General features: G+C 41.4%; 1 protein-coding gene across 5 annotated transcripts in view; it reads right to left on the reverse strand.

Moving 5' to 3' along the window:
* Nucleotides 1-22,283, reverse strand: part of LOC119507572 (core histone macro-H2A.1) — a 95,635-nt gene that overhangs the window by 23,479 nt on the left and 49,873 nt on the right. For 3 of the 5 annotated variants that reach the window (XM_037800733.1, XM_037800732.1, XM_037800735.1), the window contains exons 3-5: nucleotides 10,246-10,352; nucleotides 9,596-9,793; nucleotides 2,578-2,688 (exon numbers count right to left, since the gene is read on the reverse strand). In XM_037800733.1, the coding sequence (XP_037656661.1) occupies nucleotides 2,578-2,688; nucleotides 9,596-9,793; nucleotides 10,246-10,352 (416 nt within the window). The remainder of the gene's footprint in view (nucleotides 1-2,577; nucleotides 2,689-9,595; nucleotides 9,794-10,245; nucleotides 10,353-22,283) is intronic. The other 2 variants (XM_037800734.1, XM_037800736.1) reach the window with 1 other exon arrangement.

Below are 22,283 nucleotides of genomic sequence, written 5' to 3' on the forward strand. Positions count from 1 at the left end.
CAAGCTTTAAAGAGCTGTAGTCAGCATGATATATCACCCTTCTCTACCCCTTGCTTGCTGGCAATAGTCAAGCATTGGTTTCACTCTCACAGATGAAAAATAAGATTCCTGGAACTCAGGGTACCATACAGTCATCATTCTAAAGTATCGTTTTTGAAACATTTGCTAAAATCCAAGTAAAATAATGTCTAACATTTTAAAATGTGCTTTGTATAAAAATTTATATGGCTCTTTCCCCTTTTGCTCTATATGGCACATCTTTTGCCTGACAGTAATAGCCAATATAGGGCCAGAAAGTATTGCTTCAAAAATGAGACTCCAAAATAGAAACACTCCTCTAATCCATGCTGCAGGGGTGTAGGGTTCCAGAAAGGGCAGCTGACACCCTAGTTTCTAACACTGGTTCTCAGACTGACATGAGAAACCGCTTCACTCTATATAGCCACATTTGGAGAGACTAAGCTAAATAAAAGGCACCTGCAGTGAATTTGGGGGTACCTCCTCCCAGGTTTGAACCTTGGATCAATAAGTTGGAAGCACATTTAACCAGAAGGGCAGTCTCGTGGTAGCTTGGTGTTTTGTTTTCACAATTAACACACTTACATGTGTGATAGGGGAAAGAAGGCTGGGTGGTCAGTCTCATTTTGCATTCAGCCCCTCCTCTTACAGATTACCAATTTACAATGCGCTGTGGCTTAACTAATTCTTTCAGATTCTCTCGCCAAAATTCAAGACATCAAATAAGGACATTAGTTTTATTATCAAGTTTACTTCTTTCACTTTCTTCTGTATCTTAAATGTTATTAGATGACATATCTATAAATTATTACAGAGTATCAACGCTTCTCTATGGATTTTTGGAGCCCCTCACCCCTACTCCGAGTAGGGCAGAGTATTAGCCAGATTTGTACTTTATGGAACTTTTATTCTTGTGGCACCTGGTCCTGCACCTGAGACCAGGTATACCAAAATGGAGAAAAGTACGATGCTGGCTTTGTTGCAGGCAGCTGGCAGGTACCCAGCTCTGCAGGAGTGCCACTGAGGTGTGTGCAGCCTCTGCCTGCCTCCCTTCAGGGCTCACGGGCAACTGAGCCCAGACAAGAGCAGAGGATAGAAGGGCATTTCCATTTATACATGGATATCTGTATGGCAGAATGCTATTTTAGAGCTGTTTGAGTTCATCCAGTGAGGAGGTGAGGATTTCCGGTTTGTGGCTGCCTCTGGGGTGGCCAACAGGAGGAAGCAAGAAGAACACAGGAAAGGAAGAGGCCAGGAGGGTCAGAGCTGCCCAAGGGGAAGGAGTCAGGGGAGAAAGAAGGAGGGGGGGGCCCAGGGGCTGAATATTTCTACCTGCTTAACAGGCCTCCAAGTCCTTGACACCATCAGCATTAAGGATCTAGAACACACTGAAGCTAGTCCCAAGTAGCTGGGGTCTTTAGTTCAAACTGAAGCAATTTGGATGACAGGTCACATTAACTTTCACTGTTTTACCCAAAGGACATGTTAAAGGCTGTGAAACTAGACCCAGGTGGTTGCCTTCACTGAGTTAAAAATTTTTAAATGAATAAAAAAAATTTTCAACAAAAACTTTCAAAGCCCCCGACCTTAAGATGACAACTAGTGCTATTTTTTTCTTTTGAAAAATGCATACAAAATACAGATAATGGTTATAAAATGTAAACTATAATGGTTATTTTCTGGAACACAGAGTCCATCACAGAAATTGCATCATGAAAGACTGAGTGCAATTAGTGATAGAAAGAGGGGAAGGGATAGAAGGAGAACTTGCAATGACGTGACCAGGAAGACTGTGTCACTGTGATGCAAAAGAAAATTGACAGTGAGGATTTAAAAATGATGCAGCTTCAGAACCAAGGTGTTACCACATTAAAACTAAACACAATATGGAAGATCAAATTCAGGCTTTTAATGTAAGATAAAATATTAAGAAAGTTTAATTCCCTTTCTCCACCCCCTTTTTGAGTATTAATAGAGAAATAGTAACCCTCATCTCAGGTCTTAAAAGCCTTGCATCATTTTTATTTTCAATAAAAGTGAATCATCTTTTACAAAACCATGGCGTCCTTGCAAAGTTGCATCACTGGGGTGGCTGAAAATATATTGCCCAAGGTTAAAACAAACAAACAATTGGTTTGAAGTCATCTGGTGGTTTAATGAAGAAACCCCAGTGCGCCCACTTCGTATGTCTAAAAACAACCCCATCCTCTGGGGTGGGGGGTCTACCTTCAGTGCCCATCAGAAAGAATATGCTGCCTGCTAGACCTTCCCCTTTCCCGGATGGAGTCATACTTCTGGCTATTTTCCTGGTTGGGGCCATCTGATGCCCAGGCTATCCCATATAAGTGGTTCCTCCCCCAGACTAACCCCAGGGCTCCCTGAACCCCCCAGGAGACCTCTTTCCCTCTTCTTTATCACTAAGCCTGCTTCCCCCACCTGCCAAAAGGCCCCTCAGCCTCATGGCCTTCGTGCAACCCTCCAGGAGAGGCCTACCATGGAGATGACCTGCACCCATGAGTCCTGGGGCCCCTGAAGCAGACTATAGCACCATTTGCCTACCTTCTGGCCGAGGAAGAGGCTCTTTGTGGAGAGGACAGTGAAGCCATCAGCAGGCGTGCCCTCGGTGGTGCTGTCGGCGCTGGCTGCCTTGCTGACTTCTCCCTGTTTCTTCTTGCACAAATACAGAAGTCAGTACATGATCCACACAGGCAGAGGCCATACAAGACTGGGCTTTGCTACCAGTGAGGCTGAACCACAACCAATTCAATTCTAATCAGCAGTTCTTAAGGTAGGGGCTGCGGACTTAAAATTTTGAGGGTCTGAGAGTTCTATGAGGAGTGTTAAATGGTGTTTTCCTCACTTTATAATCTTTTAAAAAAGTCACTTTAAGTCAAAACTTTGCTTTTACAGTGATTAATTTAGAATAGAAACATTTCCATAAATTCAAGCCAAGTAAATATCTCTTAGAATGTCTTCAAGTCTCTCTCCTTTCTAGATGTCTATACACTAATCAAGTTTGAGAGAGAGAGAGAGAAGCTGTTCTAGGTCATTAGTTCTCAAAAAGCAGACCAAGGGCCACAGCCCTCCCCACTCCAGGAGCAACTACTCTCTTCTCCTCTCCTTCATTGAAGTCAGCCCTGGAGAAGGGTCCCTGTGGTGGCTGCTGCTGAGTCTACCTGTCTCCCTGGGGACCGCTCCCCACTGAGGGCATGGGTCACAGCACACTCTGTGGCCTTGTCCCTGGCAACATTCAAACTGAAGTAGGTGAACCTTGGCCCTTCCAAGGGGTATGTGGGCATAGAGAGTTTTAAATAAATCAATTTCCAGATCCTCAATTTCCCTATGTACTTTTTCCTACAACTGACTTGCCCTACAAGTGATACATGCCTGTGGTCAAGGTTTCATGCTGGGTTTCATCATAACCCCTTCTCCCACTTCCCAAGGGGAATATTAGTATGGTGTGCTGCCCTAGGGAGGAGGGCTGCATGTCTTCCTCAGTTTTTTGTATATTTCTGTTAAGAATGAATTTATTTAAAAAAATGGATATTTGGGCTCATTTGGGGACTTTCTACATTCAGATATATTGTGGGAACAATGGCAATTTTTGTGTAAACTCTTCACTTTTAGTCTAAAAAAGTTCATCACTCCTGAGGGAGGGACCTATGGGAGTAAATCAGGAAAGTAAGGGTGAGAAATATCAAAGATGGCTATGCCTGCCTTCTTCTAGGTAGTAAACTCAGGGCAAGGCCCACGCCAGATCCATCTGTTATCTTAGGATGCAAATTCATTAATATTAACATAAACATTTTTACTTACATTGAAAATTGAGGTCTAATTTTGCTGACTGCTTTAACAATAAGGACTGCTTTGACAATTAGGTTATGTGGCTGACATTTTCCATAAATCAGTTAAATCTAAGCTCTGCTGTTTTGATACAAAAGGTATGGTTAGGAGTAAAAGTGTTTTATCAAGAAACATTGACCTGGCAAAGACATTACAATTACCACTATTTTGATTCTAATACTTTGAGTGTATCAAAATTAACTAGGTGCCTCTAAGTGAAAGGGAAAAATCTTTGTAAGGTCTTTTTTGATATACTTCCCAAGAACCAAGAAAGAAAAAGGCTGCATAACAAATCCTTTTGCAAGTCAGGTGTCTCTCAACAAAACTGAACATGTACCTAATTGAGTTAACAGCTGATAGATCATTTAAAAACAGAATGATGAAGTTTAGTTAATAGCAATGCCCCAATTTTGGTTTCTTAGTTGTGACAAATGTACCCTGATTATATAAGGTGTTAGCAATGGGAAACTGGGTCAGAGATATTAGACAACTCTCTATACAGTCTTTGTGATTTTTCTCTAAATCTAAAACTACTCTAAAAGAAAATGTTTACTAAAACAAATTGATGATAGATTGCTTTGTAATTGTTGGTATATAATTCCATTTACTTGTGAACAAGATTTTCCAGGCACTTATATCTATAAATTTGTAAAAATACAATGTCAAACCCTGTCTCGTTTTAGCAATAAATAACATTCATTGTTGGATACAGAGCTAATTGGAGAAAACCTTCTGTCATCCATCCCATGACAAGATGCACTTCCAATACAATCTTACTTTTTCCTTAATTATCAATGGTTGCTTTAATCAACTGTGCATTATTAATAACTATGGTAACTATCCAATCCTGTAGAATCCATAACCATTTAGTGCTGTATGGTCATAAGAAATATTTTTAATATAAATTTAAATGTATACATATTACTTGTGTTGCAGAGATCAATAAAATATTAGAAGCATAAAAAAGGATAAGAATAAAATAACATAAGGATAAAATTTTCTGGGGCAAGTGAAAAGAAAATAAGGAATCAAGGATGTGATTAAGTTCATATGTCAACTTGACCAGATTATGTTGTTCTGTTGTTTGGTTAAGGAAGCACTGGCCTGATTGTTACTGTGAGAATATTTTGTGGATTCAAATCATCAGTAAGTTGATTGCATCTATGGCTGATTACACCTACAGTCAACTGAGGGGATTGCCCTCAACAGCGAGAGAAGTCTCATACTATCAGTTAAAGGCCTTAAAAGAAGTACTGATGATTTTAGCACTCAGAAGGAAGAATTTCCATCTCTACTTCAGCCAGCCAGCTTCTCCTGGGGAATTTTTTGGAAACCGTCTTTGGAATTCCCAACTTGCAGCCTGCTCTTCAGAATTTGGACTTGCCCATCACCATAGTCGTGTGAGACAATACTCATAAAAATCTCATAATATTTGCATTTATCTGTCAGCTCTGTTTCCCTAGAGAACCCTCTCTTCAAGATCCAAGAGGCTGGTTTTCATATGGGGGGTAGGGGAGAGTGGGTGATACGGGTTTGTGTTTTAAAAATCCTAGGTGAGAGAATTTTTTTAGCCAAAATTTTGGCAAAAACCATCTTCTGAGAGATGCACTATAGATTATCTTATATTCTTAGTAAAACACTCTTATAGGGGTCTTAGCCTAGGAGGTTTCTTATAAATAGTTTCCTTTGAATCTTATGTATCTTATTTTATGCATTGGAAAACCTTATCTTGAGAAGGGATCCATGTTATGGAAATGTTAGGGGCCCTGAGCTATACGTTCTTTTCCAGGAGGAGCCGATCATGCCCCTGCTTTAGCCACGAGGGGGCACTGGCTGTCCCTCTGCCAAGAGCTCTCCTCTCAGTCGCTGAAGGACTGGATACCTTACTCCCTGCAGGTCTCCATTCAAGAGTCACCTTACCAGAGAAACCTCACCTGAACACCTACATAAAACAACATGGCCCACGCCATCACCACATGCCCCTTCCTCCGCTTTATTTTTGTCGTAGCATCTAGTCCCTCCCATCTTTTAGAAAGAATCTGTCCCCCCGCACTAGACCAAAGCTCATTGAGGGAAGGCAGGACTTTCTGTTCTGCTGTAGCCCCAGTCCCTAGGAAGAATAGCAGCTAGCACAAGTAGGCACTCAGTATTATTGGTCGAATGAATGACTCTTCCCTTAAACAACTGGTGTTAAATGTTAAATCACAAGGCAGCTTTGAAATTTCTTAATGGCGTAAAATATTTTGTATGTGAGCAAGAGCCATCAAAATTAAAAATATACTTACTCTCTGCCTCAGCAGTGGTTCACTTTGAAGAATTTATCCTATAGATACACTGGCACATGAGCACAGAGACTCATGTCTAAGAATAGTCACTGCAGCACTGTCATAGAAAAATACTAGAAATAATCTCCAAGTCCATTCATAGGGGCTGATCACATTGTTTTTTACATCATATAAGTAAGTACATCCACACTATGAAATACTAGGGCAGCTCTACGCATAGAGATATGGATGAATGGCCAAGATAATCAACAACAGCAGCAGCTAATGTATGTGCCAGATACTGTTCTAAGTACTTCACATGAATTCTCATTCAGCCTTGTAACCACACTATGTTATATCCCCACTTTACAGATACGGAAACTGAGACACCAGAAGAAGTTAAGTAACTTGCCAAGATCATACCATTAGGAAATGGCAGGACTGGAATACAAAGCCAGGTGGCTGGCCTCAGAGCTTGTACTCTTAACCACTACACCACCTGGCCAAAACAGTGGGTAATGTGATTTATATTTAAAAAAAAAAAAGGTAGGATCAGGAAAGGATTTATATATCTATCTGCTTTTATAGACATAGACTTTCTGAAAGATATACACAAAAACTCATTACAAAGACTGTCCCGGGGATGAGTGGGCAATAAGGGGACTGTGATAGGAATGAGATTTTTTGACGGCATACTCTTTTGCACTGTCCAAACTCTTGTACATTTTACATTTCCAAAATCACATTATGCAAATATTTAGAGAGCAAGTCATTGAATTCTAAGACTGTAATGGACCCAACTGTCTTTATGGGAGAGGAGAAACTGAGGTACAGAGAGGGAGACAGACTTGTCAGAGGACACCCAGGTAGGAAGAACAAGCTATAGGGCACAGCCAGGGCTCCAGCCTCCCAGCTCTCAGTGTGTTTTGTTGCCTGTCTCTAACTGTTTCCACTATAGCTGACTCAGCTGTCAAAACTGGAGATTTTCAAAACCTTCAAATTATATAGAATTGGGGAGAAAATTATGATTTGGAATTCAAGAGTTGACACTTGAAAAATACCAATTCCCTTTCACAACAAGTACTTTAGCATGTTACTAAGGCTTTCTTTGCATGTCCCTGGAAAGTTTATTTTCAGAACATTCCACTTAAACTTGGAGTTGCAGGCTTCTCCGCTGTTTCTGGGAGCTGACACCACAATTTACATTAAACAAATGTTTTGAAAATTAGCTGTTCACGGTTCCAATTTCAGCTTCCCCCAGGGTTTAATGTTAGCCAAATACTGGTACAGTAAGCAGACAATGTGTTTTATTGTGTGGAAGAAAAACAGACCACCATAACAGACTTCCTGCTTTTGTAATCAAGGGAAAATTTGAGCGTTTGAGTGATTATTGGCATATGGTTATTAGAAACACAGAATTCCAAATATAGCTAGTAGGAGCTACACACACACACACACACACACTACACACACACACACACCTATGTTTCAAATCCAAAAAGAAAAGAAAAAAAAATTCCTAGGGTTTGGTTAATTGTAAAGTTCAGAAAGACATGGGGCAAAAACTACCAGAGGAAAAACCAGGGGTGATGAGGGACCAGGGCCCAGCCCAGGTTTGCCACCAGACATTGGTGTGTGAAGGACAGGCTCAAACACCAACAAGCAGCATGTGTGCACAAAAGCAGGCAATGGCTGCCGCAAAAGCTGAGCTGAAGGAGGCGGTTCTACCCCCTGGGCCCCAGTACCAAGTGCCAAGGGCCTGTTCTGCAGGCAGCTGAGTCTCTGTTGACCATTTTCAAAAGTTGGTGGGCTTGGCATCTCCTTTTTTTAACATTTGAAAAGGGATGCATAGGCACTTTTCCCCCTGCCTTTGTTCTACCCCAACCTACCCCCCAACTGCAAAGGTTGAAAGGGGAAAAAGAAACAGCTCAATCTGCTAATTTTATAGTTAGCAGCAATGAGTAACAGAACATTTTCTGAAATCTCTGCCCAGCCACAAGGCTCCTCCAGGACTTGTGAGCTAGGTGGAGTTCAAGCGTCTGGAAATAACTTGTAGGACACTCTTCAATTTCAGGTTTTTCTCAAAGACTGAGGAGTGATTTTGGGCCGAGGTGGGGTTCGTGGCACATTGGCAAGAGGACCTCAGGTGTTATTTTTAGGGAAGTTTGCACCCAGAATGCAAATACAGCCTCTTCCAACTCATCTAAAGAAGGCCCCACAAACTGTGAGGATGGGAGAAGAGGGCTAGAGGCAAACCAAGGTGCCCCCACCTGTGGGTGAAAGCCCAAGACACAGCTGGCCATGGGCCAGTCTCTGGAGCCCTCTCAGAGAAGGGGACGCTCTGGAGGACAGGGAGGAGCTTGGTTAACCTGGTCACTGCTGGTATCTGTCCTGGGAAGGGATCCCTACCATCTCACTCTTGTTTGAAGATTTGGATCTGATGTGGGAAGAACTTCCTGACACTGCATTATTGGATCCCACAAGACCTTTCTGAGGAGTTGTTGTGGAGGTTCTTACAAAACAGGAAGGTCACCTTCTGCCAGAAGGAATTTTCTCCTAGGCTGGCTTGAGGTCAGAAGGAGGCCACCTTAAGGGGCTCATGAGGGCAGCCTGGAGACCCCAGTTTATTGGAGATGCTGAAAGCCAAAGCTTTGGCTGTACTGTCCCTTGTTTATTTGCCCTGGAGGCTGTGACGACAGCTGATGGGCCAGGGCCAGCAGGCAAGGAACAAAGGAGTATTTGGTTGCCTTGAGGTTTCTGCCCATGCTCAGACAGATGAGCACGACCACCCACAGGCCTGACCTCCTGAGGGTGGACTGCTGCTCCCCCATGTTGTGAGGGAGATGGCTTGGCCTTCCTCACCCAAAAAGACAATAGCTCACACTAACGAGAAGCTTTCACTAAACACAGAATACATCAGCACTGAGGACCTAGTCCTAGTCCAAGGATGGTCCAGCAGCAAGCACCTCAGGAATTCATCTGTTTTCCTACTTGACAGAGGCAACCCTGCCAAAGAGCAAACTGCCCTGCTGCAACATGCTTGGAAGAGTATGCAGTGATCTTTCTGCTGAGCCTTAGGGCAAGCAAGCAGCTGGCAACCCTGGGCAGGACTTGGTGGCAACTGTTTCCTAGCACACGGAAGCTCCTCCACAGGCAGGTTCCTTCCCACAGGCCAGGCACAGGGTCCTTCCAGCCTGGGCCGTCTGACTCAGCTCTCTGCTCCCTGCAAGCTGGTCTATCCACCCTTCCCCCAAGGATTCAGCCCTCTAATTGTGTCCAGACTCTGGGAATCCCTGCCTGACTCTGGACACTTGAACTGGACTAAGCCCTATGAAACTGGCTCTTACATGTTGCTCCCTCAGTCCCCTATCCCCAAAACTGGGCTATAAGCCTTCAGAAGAGGGGAGCCCCTCACAACCCCATCTATCTGCACCCCGCCCCACTCCGCTTGTCTCCAACCAATCACATACCTTGGATTTCCGGGCCCCTTTCTTGCCTCCTGCTTTCTTAGATGCAGGCTTCTTCTGGGATGGAGACTTGGCCTTCTTGGCAGGGGGTGGTGTAATGATGGCTTCCAATTTTCCTTTGGATCCTCGCTTCTTCGCTAGCAATTCAGGGTGGATGTTTGGTAACACCCCCCCACTGGCTATGGTGACTCCTTTTAGCAGCTTGTAGGAAAACCAAAGTGGCAGATGGTGAACCAGACTACCCTGTCCCTGGCCTTCCAGAAGCCAGCCCTTCCCACCCATACTCCTGTTACTGGTTGGTACAGCTCCTTCCTCTGTGGCATCTCCTAGGATGCTGCCAGAACCCAAACTCACTACCCAGAGGCCAAGTCCTCACAGTCCCTCACTCAGGTGGAATTTAGGTACTATCTTTCCTTCAGGGGCAGCCAGATACCTTGTTTCATCCCACTTCCCCACATACGCATACCCCCAACAAAGCCTTCAGGAAAAACTGCCATGGAGGGAAGAGGAGCTAATCGTCCAAATTATGGTCCACACCATTGAGAGCCAGCCAAACACTAACCTCTCTTTAGATAAGATAGATGGCTCTGTCTCCCTGGCAGCATCACTGCTTGCTGAAGTGTCTCTACGGGGTGGGGAGAAGAGCCCCATACCTGATTTAGCTCTTCATCATTGGCCACCGCCAGCAGGATGTGCCGAGGCGTAACCCGCCCTTTCTTGTTGTCTCTTGCTGCGTTGCCAGCCAGCTCCAGAATCTCCGCTGTGGGAAGCACAGGGGGAGAGAATATGTTAGAGCATCAGAGGACTACAAACACCCCCTGGTACCCTCCTTTCAGGGAGAATTGGGCACTGATTCAGGCAGCTGCTGCTTCACAGAGCAGCTACCCTGGGGCACGAAGCTGAGATGGGTCTTGCTGGCAATCCTATGGGCCAAGTCACAGGAGTATTGAATGGCAAGGCTGAGTGGGACCTAGGAGGCCCACTGCTGCAGCCTCTTTATTTTGGAGTTCAAGAAACTGTGGCCTATGAGGGGAAGGGACCAGCTGAAGGTCACTCAGTAAGTGGTAGAGCTGAGATTTGAAACCAGGCTCCTCTCTCTCATTTCCCAGGATGGGGCTGGTTGCAGTCAGCAAACCAAATGTCACCAAGCTAACTCTGCAGAGTCCCAAGCAAGACAGGACCAGCCTGAGTGTATACTGTGCATCTTGGGCAACAGGTCAGGGATTTGAGGTTTTAAAGGAGAGGGTGGCAAATCTCTTAAAGGAGAGATTGACAAATCTCTGGTAACTGTATCAATTTTGAATGCCTACACATTTGGATTCAAAACTACAAGGGTGGTTGTGACCCTGACCCACAGTTGGTGCTAAATTAGTTATTTTAACCTGCCCTTCAGGGCAGAGTCTCACAACACAAGAAGACAGATTTCCTACAGCACAAGATGGCAGAAATTAGGAGGTGTCCTGGGACAAGAGATTTTCTCTCCTTGGCAAAATAGTTCTCTCAATAACCTGTCACCTCATCACCATCTCCTCACTTCCTTAACGAGGTGTGCAGACTGTCCTAGAATTTATCCTACACTCCCCCACAATTTTGCTCATGCTATGCCCCTGCCTGGGATGTCCTTCCAGCCCGTAAATCTGGGCCCAACTCAAGTCTAAACCTCTCTATTGTACTAAAGAATTTTCAATAATCTGCATCATGTTGTAAACATGAGATTTCTCCAGCAAAGTCAGAATTTACAATCTTCAAGATATAATTAGGTAAAAAATTCTAGCTACATAAAAATGGTATCTTTGGGGAGTTTCCAGGGAAGATGGCAGATTCGGGTAAAGAACACACTCCTCCCATGAAAACAGCCACTGTACAGGCAGAAACTGTCTGAATCAATGATTCTGGAACTCCAGAGCCAAGGGGAGTACTGTACAGAATCCAGGAATGAGCAGGATAGGGAGACTGAGAAGATATAGCAAAAATTGTGAGTGAACTGCTCCTGTGGCAGTGGCCGGGCCTTGGGTACAGTCCATGGCTGGCTGCCCCGGACAGAGATGGGCACAAAGGTCTCCGTCCCCAGGAAGAGTAGGGGGACGTGACTGAGTACTGAGCATGGCTTCTGAGGGGCCAGTTCTGAATCACAGTTCTATCCTGCCCAGCACAGGCATCCCCAGAGCCACTGTTTCAACACCACCCAGTGAAAGTTGAAAAAATACCCTCCTTCCCTAAGGCTGCAAGGGAAGGTTTGCCAAAGGGCACCACCTGCTGGGCAGGCCTGGAAAGTGCAGCTTAGGGGAAGTGAAAGGAAAAAAATGAATGCTTTTTGGTGTCTTTCCTGACCCTCTCTCCAGGACCCTTTGCAACTGGACTGGGCCCCCATCGTGGGTCCCTGGCCCTATTTTGATAAGTTAAACACAAGCAATTCTAAAGATCTAGGATAAAGTTGAACCAAATGTCAAAGAAGAACCTTAACACAAAGTCAATAAATAATAAAACCTTAGGCAAGAGAGAAACAACCTATCAGAGTAAACACATCAAGATAATCAGATGTTTAGACATCAGCAAAAAATTACAAGCTATACTAAGAAACAGGAAGATATGGCCCAATCAAAGGAACACATTAAAAAGTTGGAGGAGACACAGAATTTGGAACAACTAATCAAAGCTGTTCAAACAAATCTCCTGAATCAGTTCAAGATGAAGGAAAACATGGCCAAAGTGAAAAAAGAATATTAATGAGACACTGGGTGAGCATAAAGAAGAATTTGAAAGCATGCAAAGAAAAATAACAGAACTTACTGGAATGAAAGGCACAACAGATGAGATTTAAAATACACTAGAGGTATATATACAACAGCAGGTTTGAACAGGCAGAAGAAAGGATCAGTGAATTAAAAGACAGGACATCTGAAACCATATCAACAGAAGAACTGAGCTTGGAAAATGTGGAAAAAATTGAGCTGGGCATCAGGGAATTCAGTGAAAGCATGAAGCACACAAACATATGGATCACAGGTGTCCCAGAAGGAAAAGAGAAAGGAAAAGGGGCAGAAAGAATATTTGAGGAAATAATGGCCGAAAATTTCCCAACTCTTATGAAAGATACAAATATACATGTCCAAAAAGCAACAAAATACTCCAACAGAATAAATCCTAATAGATCTACTCTAAGACACATACTATTTAGAATATCAAATGTCAAAGGTACAGAATTATGAAGTAGCAAGAGAAAGCGATCATCAAATACAAGGGACGTTTAGTAAGACTAACAGTGGATTTCTCATCAGAAACCATGGAGGAAAGAAGGCAATTGTATGATATTTTTAAGATATTGCCAGCCAAAAATTCTTTGTCTAGCAAAACTGTACTTCAAAAATGAGGGAGAAGATTGTTCCTATGCCAGATAAGTCCTGAAATCAAGAGGTACCAGTCTCTCCAAGAACATCAACCAGTTTCATTCCTCTACCCCATAAGGTCGACACCCCTTTCCAGCACAAAGAAGTTAAAATGGTCTTTGCCAAGCTATCCCTGAAGATTTAGAGGATGATCAAATAAGAGGGAGGAGTTGTAACTGAGAAATTAGGATTTAACAAATGATTATGACTTCTGACTCATTATATGGATATTTCTTTTTAGTTTCTACTGTATTAGATTAGCCAGAAGGAAATACCTGGAACTGCTGAACTGTAATCCAGTAGCCTTGATCTTTGATAATGATTGTATAACTATATAGCTTTTATCTTGTGGCCATGTGATTGCAAAAACTTTGTGACTGATGCTCCCTTCATCCAGTGTATAAATAAATTCATTTTATAAATTCATGCATGGAAAAAAAAAATAGGTCTGGAATATGGGGAAAAAATACCACTATGTAAACTATGGACAATATTATAGTACTATTTTAATAATCTTTCAATTGTAACAAATGTAACTACTGTTAAAAAAGTAGAATTTAAAAAAGTGTTATCAATTGTAACAAATTTTCCACACCAATCCAAGTGTCAATGCTGGGGTGGTTTATGGAAATCCTGTATTTTATGCATGATTGTTCTGTAAATCCATAACTTCTTTAATAAAAAAAAATTCTTTTAATGAAAAACAATGAGGGGGAGTTTAAAATAATCACAGATAAAGAGAAGCTAAGAGAGTTCATTAACAAGAGATCTAATCTACAAGAAATACTAAAGGGAGTTCTGCAGGCTGAAAGGAAAAGACAGGAGAGAGGCGAGGAGGAGTGTAGAAATAAAGATAGTAAGAGTAACTAAAAGGGTAAAAAGAAAGACAAAAATAAGACATGACATATAAAAGCAAAAGAATAAAATGGCTGAAGTACTGCTTTATAGTAATAACACTGAATGTTAATGGATTAAACTCCCCAATTAAATGACTCAGATTGGCAGAATGTATTTTAAAAAATATGATCCGTTTATATGCTGTCTGTAAGAAACTCACCTTAGACCTAAGGATACAAAAAGGTTGAACTTGAAAGATATTTCACACAACAGTTTCCAAAAATAAAAAATAAAAAAAGCAGTAGTAGCTATACTAATATTGGACAAATAGACTTTAAAGGCAAAGCTGTTACAAAAGATAAAGGAGGGGATTCTGGAAGATGGCGGCATAGAAAGAAGTGGAAGACTTAGTCTCCCCCAGAACAATTCATAAATGAACAAAAAACAGTAATAACAGGGAATAACAGCAGGGAGACAAACATGACTGTACATTCAACATCCACCAACATGAATTGGGAGGAATGCCCGAGATCACAGCATAAAATCTGTAAGTAAAACTGCAGACCCGCGCTGATAGCCAAGAACATAGAGCCGAGAGCCCCTCCCTCACGGAAGCTGCGCCGTGCACTTTCTCAGCCCAGCTCCAAGTGAGGTTTTAATATTAACTGCTCAATACAGACAGCGAATCCTCAACAAGCAGACAGAGGCTTTTGGTGACAACTGACCTTGGGAGAATCGGGGGACATTTCTGTCTCAGGATAGGGAGCCCAGAGGATCGGGTGCTATCTCTGGCTGACGGGTGAACCTGGGAGTTTTTCTGTCCCTCGCTCTCTCTCTGTGGAGAAAACCTCAGCTGTTCTCAGCCCACAAGGCATTGCAGTAAAGACAGCTTCAGACATTCTGCAATCTGAAACGAGCTGAGAGCCCCACGGCACAGCCCAGCAGCCCAGGGCTTCCCTTGAGGGACGGTGCACACTGATGACGTAGCACGGCATTCCCTCAGCTGAGGGAGGATCGCGGCTGGGAGGGGGGATCCGCTCGGAGAACCCAGGGGCGCTACGCCAAGTCCGGTGGTTTGTGGGACACCGACAGAGAAGGTCTGGGGCTGAACTGAAATGAAGGCTTAGACTCTTGCAGTGGCCTTGAATCTCCTGGAACCTGGGAGATTTGAATAGTAGAACTGCCCTTCCTCCCTGGCCACCCATACACACGCCCCACATTCAGGGCAGACAGCTCCAGCAACACACCCAAACCGAATGCACAAGAATCATTTCCCCATGCTCCATGGAAAAAAGGTTGAGAACTGACTTGAGGGATATAGGTGACTCACAGATGCCATCTGCTGGTTAGTTAGAGAAAGTGTACATCACCAAACTGTGTCTCTGAAAAATTAGATCGATATCCTTTTTTTTTGCTACAACTTGAAAGAACCCTATCAAGCAAAACAAATGCCAAGAGGCCAAAAACAACAGAAAATCTTAATGCATTTGATAAAACCAGACGATATGGAGAATCCAGCTCCAAACACACAAATCAAGATTTCGGAAGAAACACTGTACCTTGCAAAATTAATCAAAGAACTACAATTGAAGAACGAAAACATGGCAAAGGATTTAAAGGACATCAAGAGGACCATGGCCCAGGATATAAGTGCCATAAAGAACACCCTAGAAGAGCATAAAGAAGACATTGCAAGAGTAAATTAAAAAAATAGAAGATCTTATGGAAATAAAAGAAACTGTTGGCCAAATTAAAAAGACTCTGGATATTCACAATACAAGACTAGAGGAAGCTGAACAACATCTCAGTGTCCTAGAAATCCATAGAACAGAAGATGAAAGAACAAAAAAAAGAATGGAGAAAAAAATCGAAAAAATCGCAATGGATCTCAGGGATACGATAGATAAAATAAAACGTCCAAACTTAAGACTCATTGGTGTCCCAGAAGGGGAAGAGAAGGGTAAAGGTCTAGAAAGAGTATTCAAAGAAACTGTTGGGGAAAACTCCCAAACCTTCTACACACTATAAACACACAAAGCATAAATGCCCAGCGAACTCCAAATAGAATAAATCCAAATAAACCCACCCCAAGACATATTCTGATCAGACTCTCAAATACTGAAGAGAACGAGCAAGTTCTGAAAGCAGCAAGAGAAAAGCAATTCACCACATACAAAGGAAACAATATAAGACTAAGTTGTGACTACTCAGTGGCCACTACAGAGGCGAGAAGGCAGTGGCATGACATATTTAAAATTCTGAGAGAAAAATTTCCAGCCAAGAGTACTTTATCCAGCAAAACTCTCCTTCAAATTTGAGGGAAAGCTTAAATTTTTCACAGACAAAGAAATGCTGAGAGACTTTGCCAATAAAAGACCTGCCCTATTTCAGATTCTAAAGGAAGCCCTACCAACAGAGAAACAAAGAAAGGAGAAAGAGATATAGAGAATTTTAACAGACGTATATAGTACCTTACATCCCAAATCACCAGGACACTCATTTTTCTCTAGTGATCACAGATCTTTCCCCAGAAGGGACCGTAAGTTGGGACATAAAACAAACCTCAAGGAATTAAAAAAAAAAAAAAATTGAATATACTCAAAGAACATTCTCCAAACACAATGGAATACAAATAGAAGTCAATAATTTTTTGAACTATAACTCCACTATTTACTTCCTACATGATAAAAAATACACAAACTCTAAGAACAAATCAGTGGTTTTGAACTCAATGTAAAATATGTAATTTTAGACAACTATATAAAGGTGGGGGAATGAAGGCGTATAGGAACATAGTTTATGTGCCCTATTGAAGTGAAGGTGGTATCAAAGAAAAACAAGATTGATAGGGATTTAAGAGGTTAATTTTAAGCCCCACAGTAAACACAAAGAAATTATGAGAGAATATAACCATAGAGATGAAAAGTAGAGTTTGGGTTAAGAGAAATTGGGGAAGGGGCAATGGGGAGTTAAGAAAGAAGTGTAGGGTTGCTGTTTGAGGTGAAGGGAAATTTCTAGTAATGGATGGTGGGAAAGAGCATAACATCATTCTAAATGTGATTAATCCCACTAATGGAAGTCTAGGGAGGGGGTGGAATGGGAAGATTTAGGCTGTATATATGTTTCCACAATTGAAAAAAAGAAAAAAAAAAAAAAAGACAGTCTAACTAGACAATTGAATGCTAAGGATGAACTTGGATGGGATTGGAGGGTGGAGGACAGGTGGCTCGAAGGGACACAGTTGAGACATAAGGAAAAGGAAATATACAATGTAAGCATTGTATCATTGTTGAATCTCTTATACTTCTTAGCTGCACTTAATGAAATTACATAAAAGAATGTTCTTGTTCATGGGAAGTACATACGTGAATTATAGTGTATGCTCAAGGATGTGTGCAGCTAACTCTCATATGTTCAGAAGACAGAGAAATAGATGATGGATGATAGATAAGGAGGGAGGGAGGGAGGGAAATAAATAGCGATGTGACAGCATGTTAAAGTTGGTGGATTGAGCTATCAGGGGAGAGGGGTCAGGGTATGATGGAATTCTGTGTATGGGGCTAGTATTGTTTTTGCAACTATTCATGTAACTTTGAATTTATTTCAAAATAAAAAAAAACTATCAAAAAAAAAAAAGATAAAGGAGGACATTATATATTAATAAAAGGGGCAATCCACCAAGAAGAAATAACAATCATAAATTTTTATGAACCTAACCAGGGTGACTCCAAAATATATGATGCAAACACTGGCAACACTGAAGGAGAAAACAGACATCTCTACAATAACAGTGAGAGCCTTCAATATACCACTCTCATCAACAGATAGAACATCTAGACCGAGGATCAATAAGGAAACAAAGAACTTGAATAATACGATAAATGAATGAGACCTAACAGACACATACAAAATACTGCACCCCAAGACAGCAGGAAATGCATTCTTCTCAAGAGCTCATGGGTCACTCTCCAACAGACCACATGTTGGCTCACAAAACAGGTCTCAATAAATTTAAAAAGACTGAAATTATACACAGAACTTTCTCTGATCATAGTGGAATGAAGCTAGACCTAACAGGTGGAGAACTGAAAAATTGACAGATATATCGAGGTTAAACAACACATTCTTAAACAATCAGTTGAGTCAATGAAGAAATCACAAGATAAATCAGTAAATATTTCAAGACAAATGAAACCAAGAACACATGATATCAAAATATGGGATGTAGCAAAAGCAGTGCTGAGAGGGAAATTTATAGCCCTAAATGCCTACATTAAAAGGAAGAAAGAGCTAAAATCAAAGACCTAACTGCACACCTGAAGGAAACCAGAAAAAGAACAGTGAAACTAATCCCAAAAGCAAGCAGAAGGAAAGAAAATAACAAGATTAGAGGGGAAATAAATGAAATTGAAAACAACAACAAAACAATAGAATAAAACCAAAAGTTAGTATTTGAGAAGATCAATAAAATTGACAAAACTTTAGCTAGACTAACAAAGAAAAAAAGAGAGAAGGTGCAAATAAAATCAAAATTAAAGAGGGGACATTACTCTGACCCAAGACAAATTAAAAGGATCATAAAAGGATACTATGAACAACTGTATGCCAAAAAACTAGACAATTTAGATGAATTGGACAATTTCCTAGAAAACACAATGAACAACCTACACTGACTCTAGAAGAAACAGAAGACCTCAACAAACCAATCACAAGTAAAGAGATTGAATCAGTCATCAAAAACCTACCAACAAAAAAAGCCCAGGACCAGATGGCTTCACAGATGAATACTACCGATCATTCCAAGAAGAATTAATACCATTCCTGATCAAATTCTTCCAAAACACTGAAGAGGAGGGAGCACTACCTAACTCATTCTGAGGCCAACATCAATAATACCAAAGCCAGATAAAGATACAAGAAAGGAAAATTGCAGACCAATTTCTCTTATGAATATAGAGGCAAAAATCCTCAACAAAATACTTGAAAATCAAATCCAACACACATTAAAAGAATATACACCATGATCAAGTGGGTTTTATCCTAGGGTATGCAAGGGTGGTTCCAGATAAGAAATTCAATCAATGTAATACTCCACATTAATGAAACAGGAAAAACCACATGATTATCTTGATTGATACAGAAAAGGCATCTGATAAAATCCAGCATCACTTCTTGATGAAAACATTAAAAGATAGTAATAGAAGGAACCTTTCTCAACAAGATAAAGGACATATATGAGAAACCCACAGCTAACATTGTACTCCATGGTGAAAGACTGAAAGCTTTCCCACTGAGATCTGGAATAAGACAAGGATGCCCACTTTCTCCACTGTTATTCAACATTGTGCTGGAAGTTCTAGCCAGAGCAATTAGACAAGAAAAAGAAATAAAAGGCATCAAAATCAGAAAGGAAGAAGTAAAACTTTCACTATTTGCAGATGACATGATTCTATATAGGGAAAGTCCAGAAAAATTTACAACAAAGCTAATAAATTCAACCAAGTGGTAGGATACAAGATCAACATGCAAAAATCAGTTGCGTTGGTATGATACTGGCACAGAGAGTTGACAACATAAAGGGTACATGGGAAAAATCTTCACATTGCATACTAGGGACTATAATTAATAGGAATACCATACTATTATTACACAAATACTAGGGACAAGTAATTGGGGGCTGACAAGAGCCGCGAGATATTTTGGGTCATGAGAATTGTTTAAAATGGAGAGTGATGAGGATTGCACAACTGAGTGATAGTATGAGATAATGGATGGATGACCGTGGATATAACATATGCTATATGAACTTAGCTACCCACTACTTTGTAAGTCAGGCCCTCAATATTGAGGCTTGCTCAGGTGAAACTTATGGCTATAAAGAGGAGGCTGAGCCCACCCGCAATTATGCCTAGGAGTCACCTCCAGAGAACCTCTTTTCTTGCTCAAATGTGGACTTTCTCTCTCAAAGCCTAACTCCACAAATGAATTCATCACCCTCCCCCAACATGGCACAGGACCCCCAAGATAAAGGAGCCTTCCTGGTGTTGTGGGACATGGATTCCGGGAATGAGCCTGACCTGGCACCGAGGCATTGAGAATGCTTTTTGACCAAAAGGGAGAAAAGAAAGACAACAAAATAAAGTTTCAGAGGCTAACAGAATTCAAATAGAGTCGAGAGGTTATCCTGGAGGTTACTCATATGCAGGCTTCACCTAGATATGCCAAATGTCCACAATATGAGACACCCAAGTCAACAGCAGTCCCAAAAACCTTAAAGAATACCCAGATCCCTATCTGATACTCTATAAAAGTTTCACTCACTAAATTTATTTGTCAGAAACTTAAATCCTTCAGAGTGCCCCTATGCCAGCTAAGTCCCAAAACCCAAAGGCAACAGCCTCTTCAAGAACATCAACTAGATGTGTTCCCTTTGCTCATAAAGTTGACACCCCTTTTCAACATGAACAGGTTAGGGTGGTCACTGCCTAGACATCCCTGAAGATTGGGAAAGTGATTAAACTAGAGGAAGGGGTAGCAACAGACAAGGTGGAATTTAATAAAGGATTATGAATACTGAATCTCCATATAATTTTCTTTTTCTTTGTTGCTAGGCTTTTAGAATAGTTAGAAGGAAAGAACTGAAATGATGGAACTGTAACTCGGCATCATTTGACATTTGTTCTATAGCTACTTGTTAACTGTAATTTGAAAGCAATAACCTTTTTGAATGTGTTACATTGCCCAATAAGGAAATAACGTGAAACTATGGTACTGTAACTCATAATAACTTTGGAAATTTCCTGTATCTCTACTTGTTAAATCATAGTTTGAAAGCTATTACCTTTTGTATATATGTTATATTTCAGAATAAGGAAATAACTGAAACTATGGAATTGTAACCTGTAATATTCTTTAAAATTTGCTCTCTAGCAGAGACATGAATGAACATTGGCACACTGGTGTTTCTGGAGGCAGTATTCATGATTTGCAATGGGTGGAGGTGGTCTAAGGGTACATCAACTGAGAAACAGAATGGTGAACCATGGTGCATTCATAGAATGGAATATTGAGCAACTATGAGAAGGAGTGAGGCTGTGAGACACACCACGAGGTGAATACATGCTGTAGACAGCATTTTGAGTAAAGTACGTCAGAAACAAAGGCAAGCACTATAATGCTTCACCAATATGGACTAACCATAACGTGTAAACTGAGAATTGAATCTTAGAGCACAGCTTATCAGGGAAACGATTATTGTACTGGTCCCTAGATTGTGAGCTCTTACAGCAGTCAAATCTGTTTCTGAATTGTAATGGCTGTCTCCAAACTCTGAGATGCTGATCCCCTTGTGTATAACTGATCGGTCTCTGGAACATTGGGTATCTGTGTGACAGCTGAAACTAAGGGCTAGAGCTTGGCAGATATGAATGTCAGTATTAGTACATACAGCAACTATTAAACAACAACAACAACAAAAGCCAAAAAAAATGCCCAGACTTCAATTAGAGATATGAATGGAACAGATCTGGTTAAGACTAGGGCAAATTGGGCCAAAGGGTAAAGGTTGAAACTGTGTTTTAAAACTTCAAATTCCATGTGAGACCAAGGGAAGAGGTTTATTTGGTGCAGAATCTATATTTTCTAAACAATATACCTTCTACAGTCAGTTTGTTCAAACATCATAATTTTATACCAGGCCCCCCCTGAGGAGCTGGGGAGAAATGCGGAAGTGCTGGACTTCCTCACCTGCATTGTTGCTGATATTCTCACAAACATTGAGGACTGGTGGTTTGGTATGCCGTACACTCATCTTGGGGCTTTCCCTTATGAAGCTCTTTACTGCAAAGGAGAGACTAAACCTGCTTATAATTGTGCCTAAGGGTCTCCCCGAGTGCCTCTTTGTTGCTCAAATGTGGCCCTCTCTAGCTAAGCCAACTCGGCAGGTGAACGCACTGCCCACCCCCCTACATGGGACCTGACTCCTAGGGGTGTAAATCTCCCTGGCAACTCAGGATATGACTCCCAGGGATGAACCTGAACCCAGCATCGTGGGATTGAGAACATCTTCTTGACCAAAAGGGGGATGCGAAATGAAATAAAATCAGGTTTCACTGGCTCGGAGATTTCAAATGGAGTTGAGAGGTCACTCTGGTGGACATTCTTACGTACTACATAGATAACCCTTTTTAGGTTTTAATGTATTGGAATAGCTAGAAGTAAATAACTGAAACTATCAAACTCCAACCCAGTAGCCTTGACTTTTGAAGATGATTGTATAACAATGTAGCTTACAAGGGGTGACAGTGTGATCGCGAAAACCTTGCGGCTAACACTCCCTTTATCCAGTGTATGGATGGATGAGTAGAAAAAGGGAGACAAAACCTAAATGAAAAATAGGGTGGGATGGGGGGGATGATTTGGGTGTTCTTTTTTACTTTTATTTTTAATTCTTATTCTGATTCTTTCTG

Source organism: Choloepus didactylus, chromosome 13 (assembly GCF_015220235.1).
Source record: "Choloepus didactylus isolate mChoDid1 chromosome 13, mChoDid1.pri, whole genome shotgun sequence".
Lineage (NCBI taxonomy): Eukaryota > Metazoa > Chordata > Mammalia > Pilosa > Megalonychidae > Choloepus > Choloepus didactylus.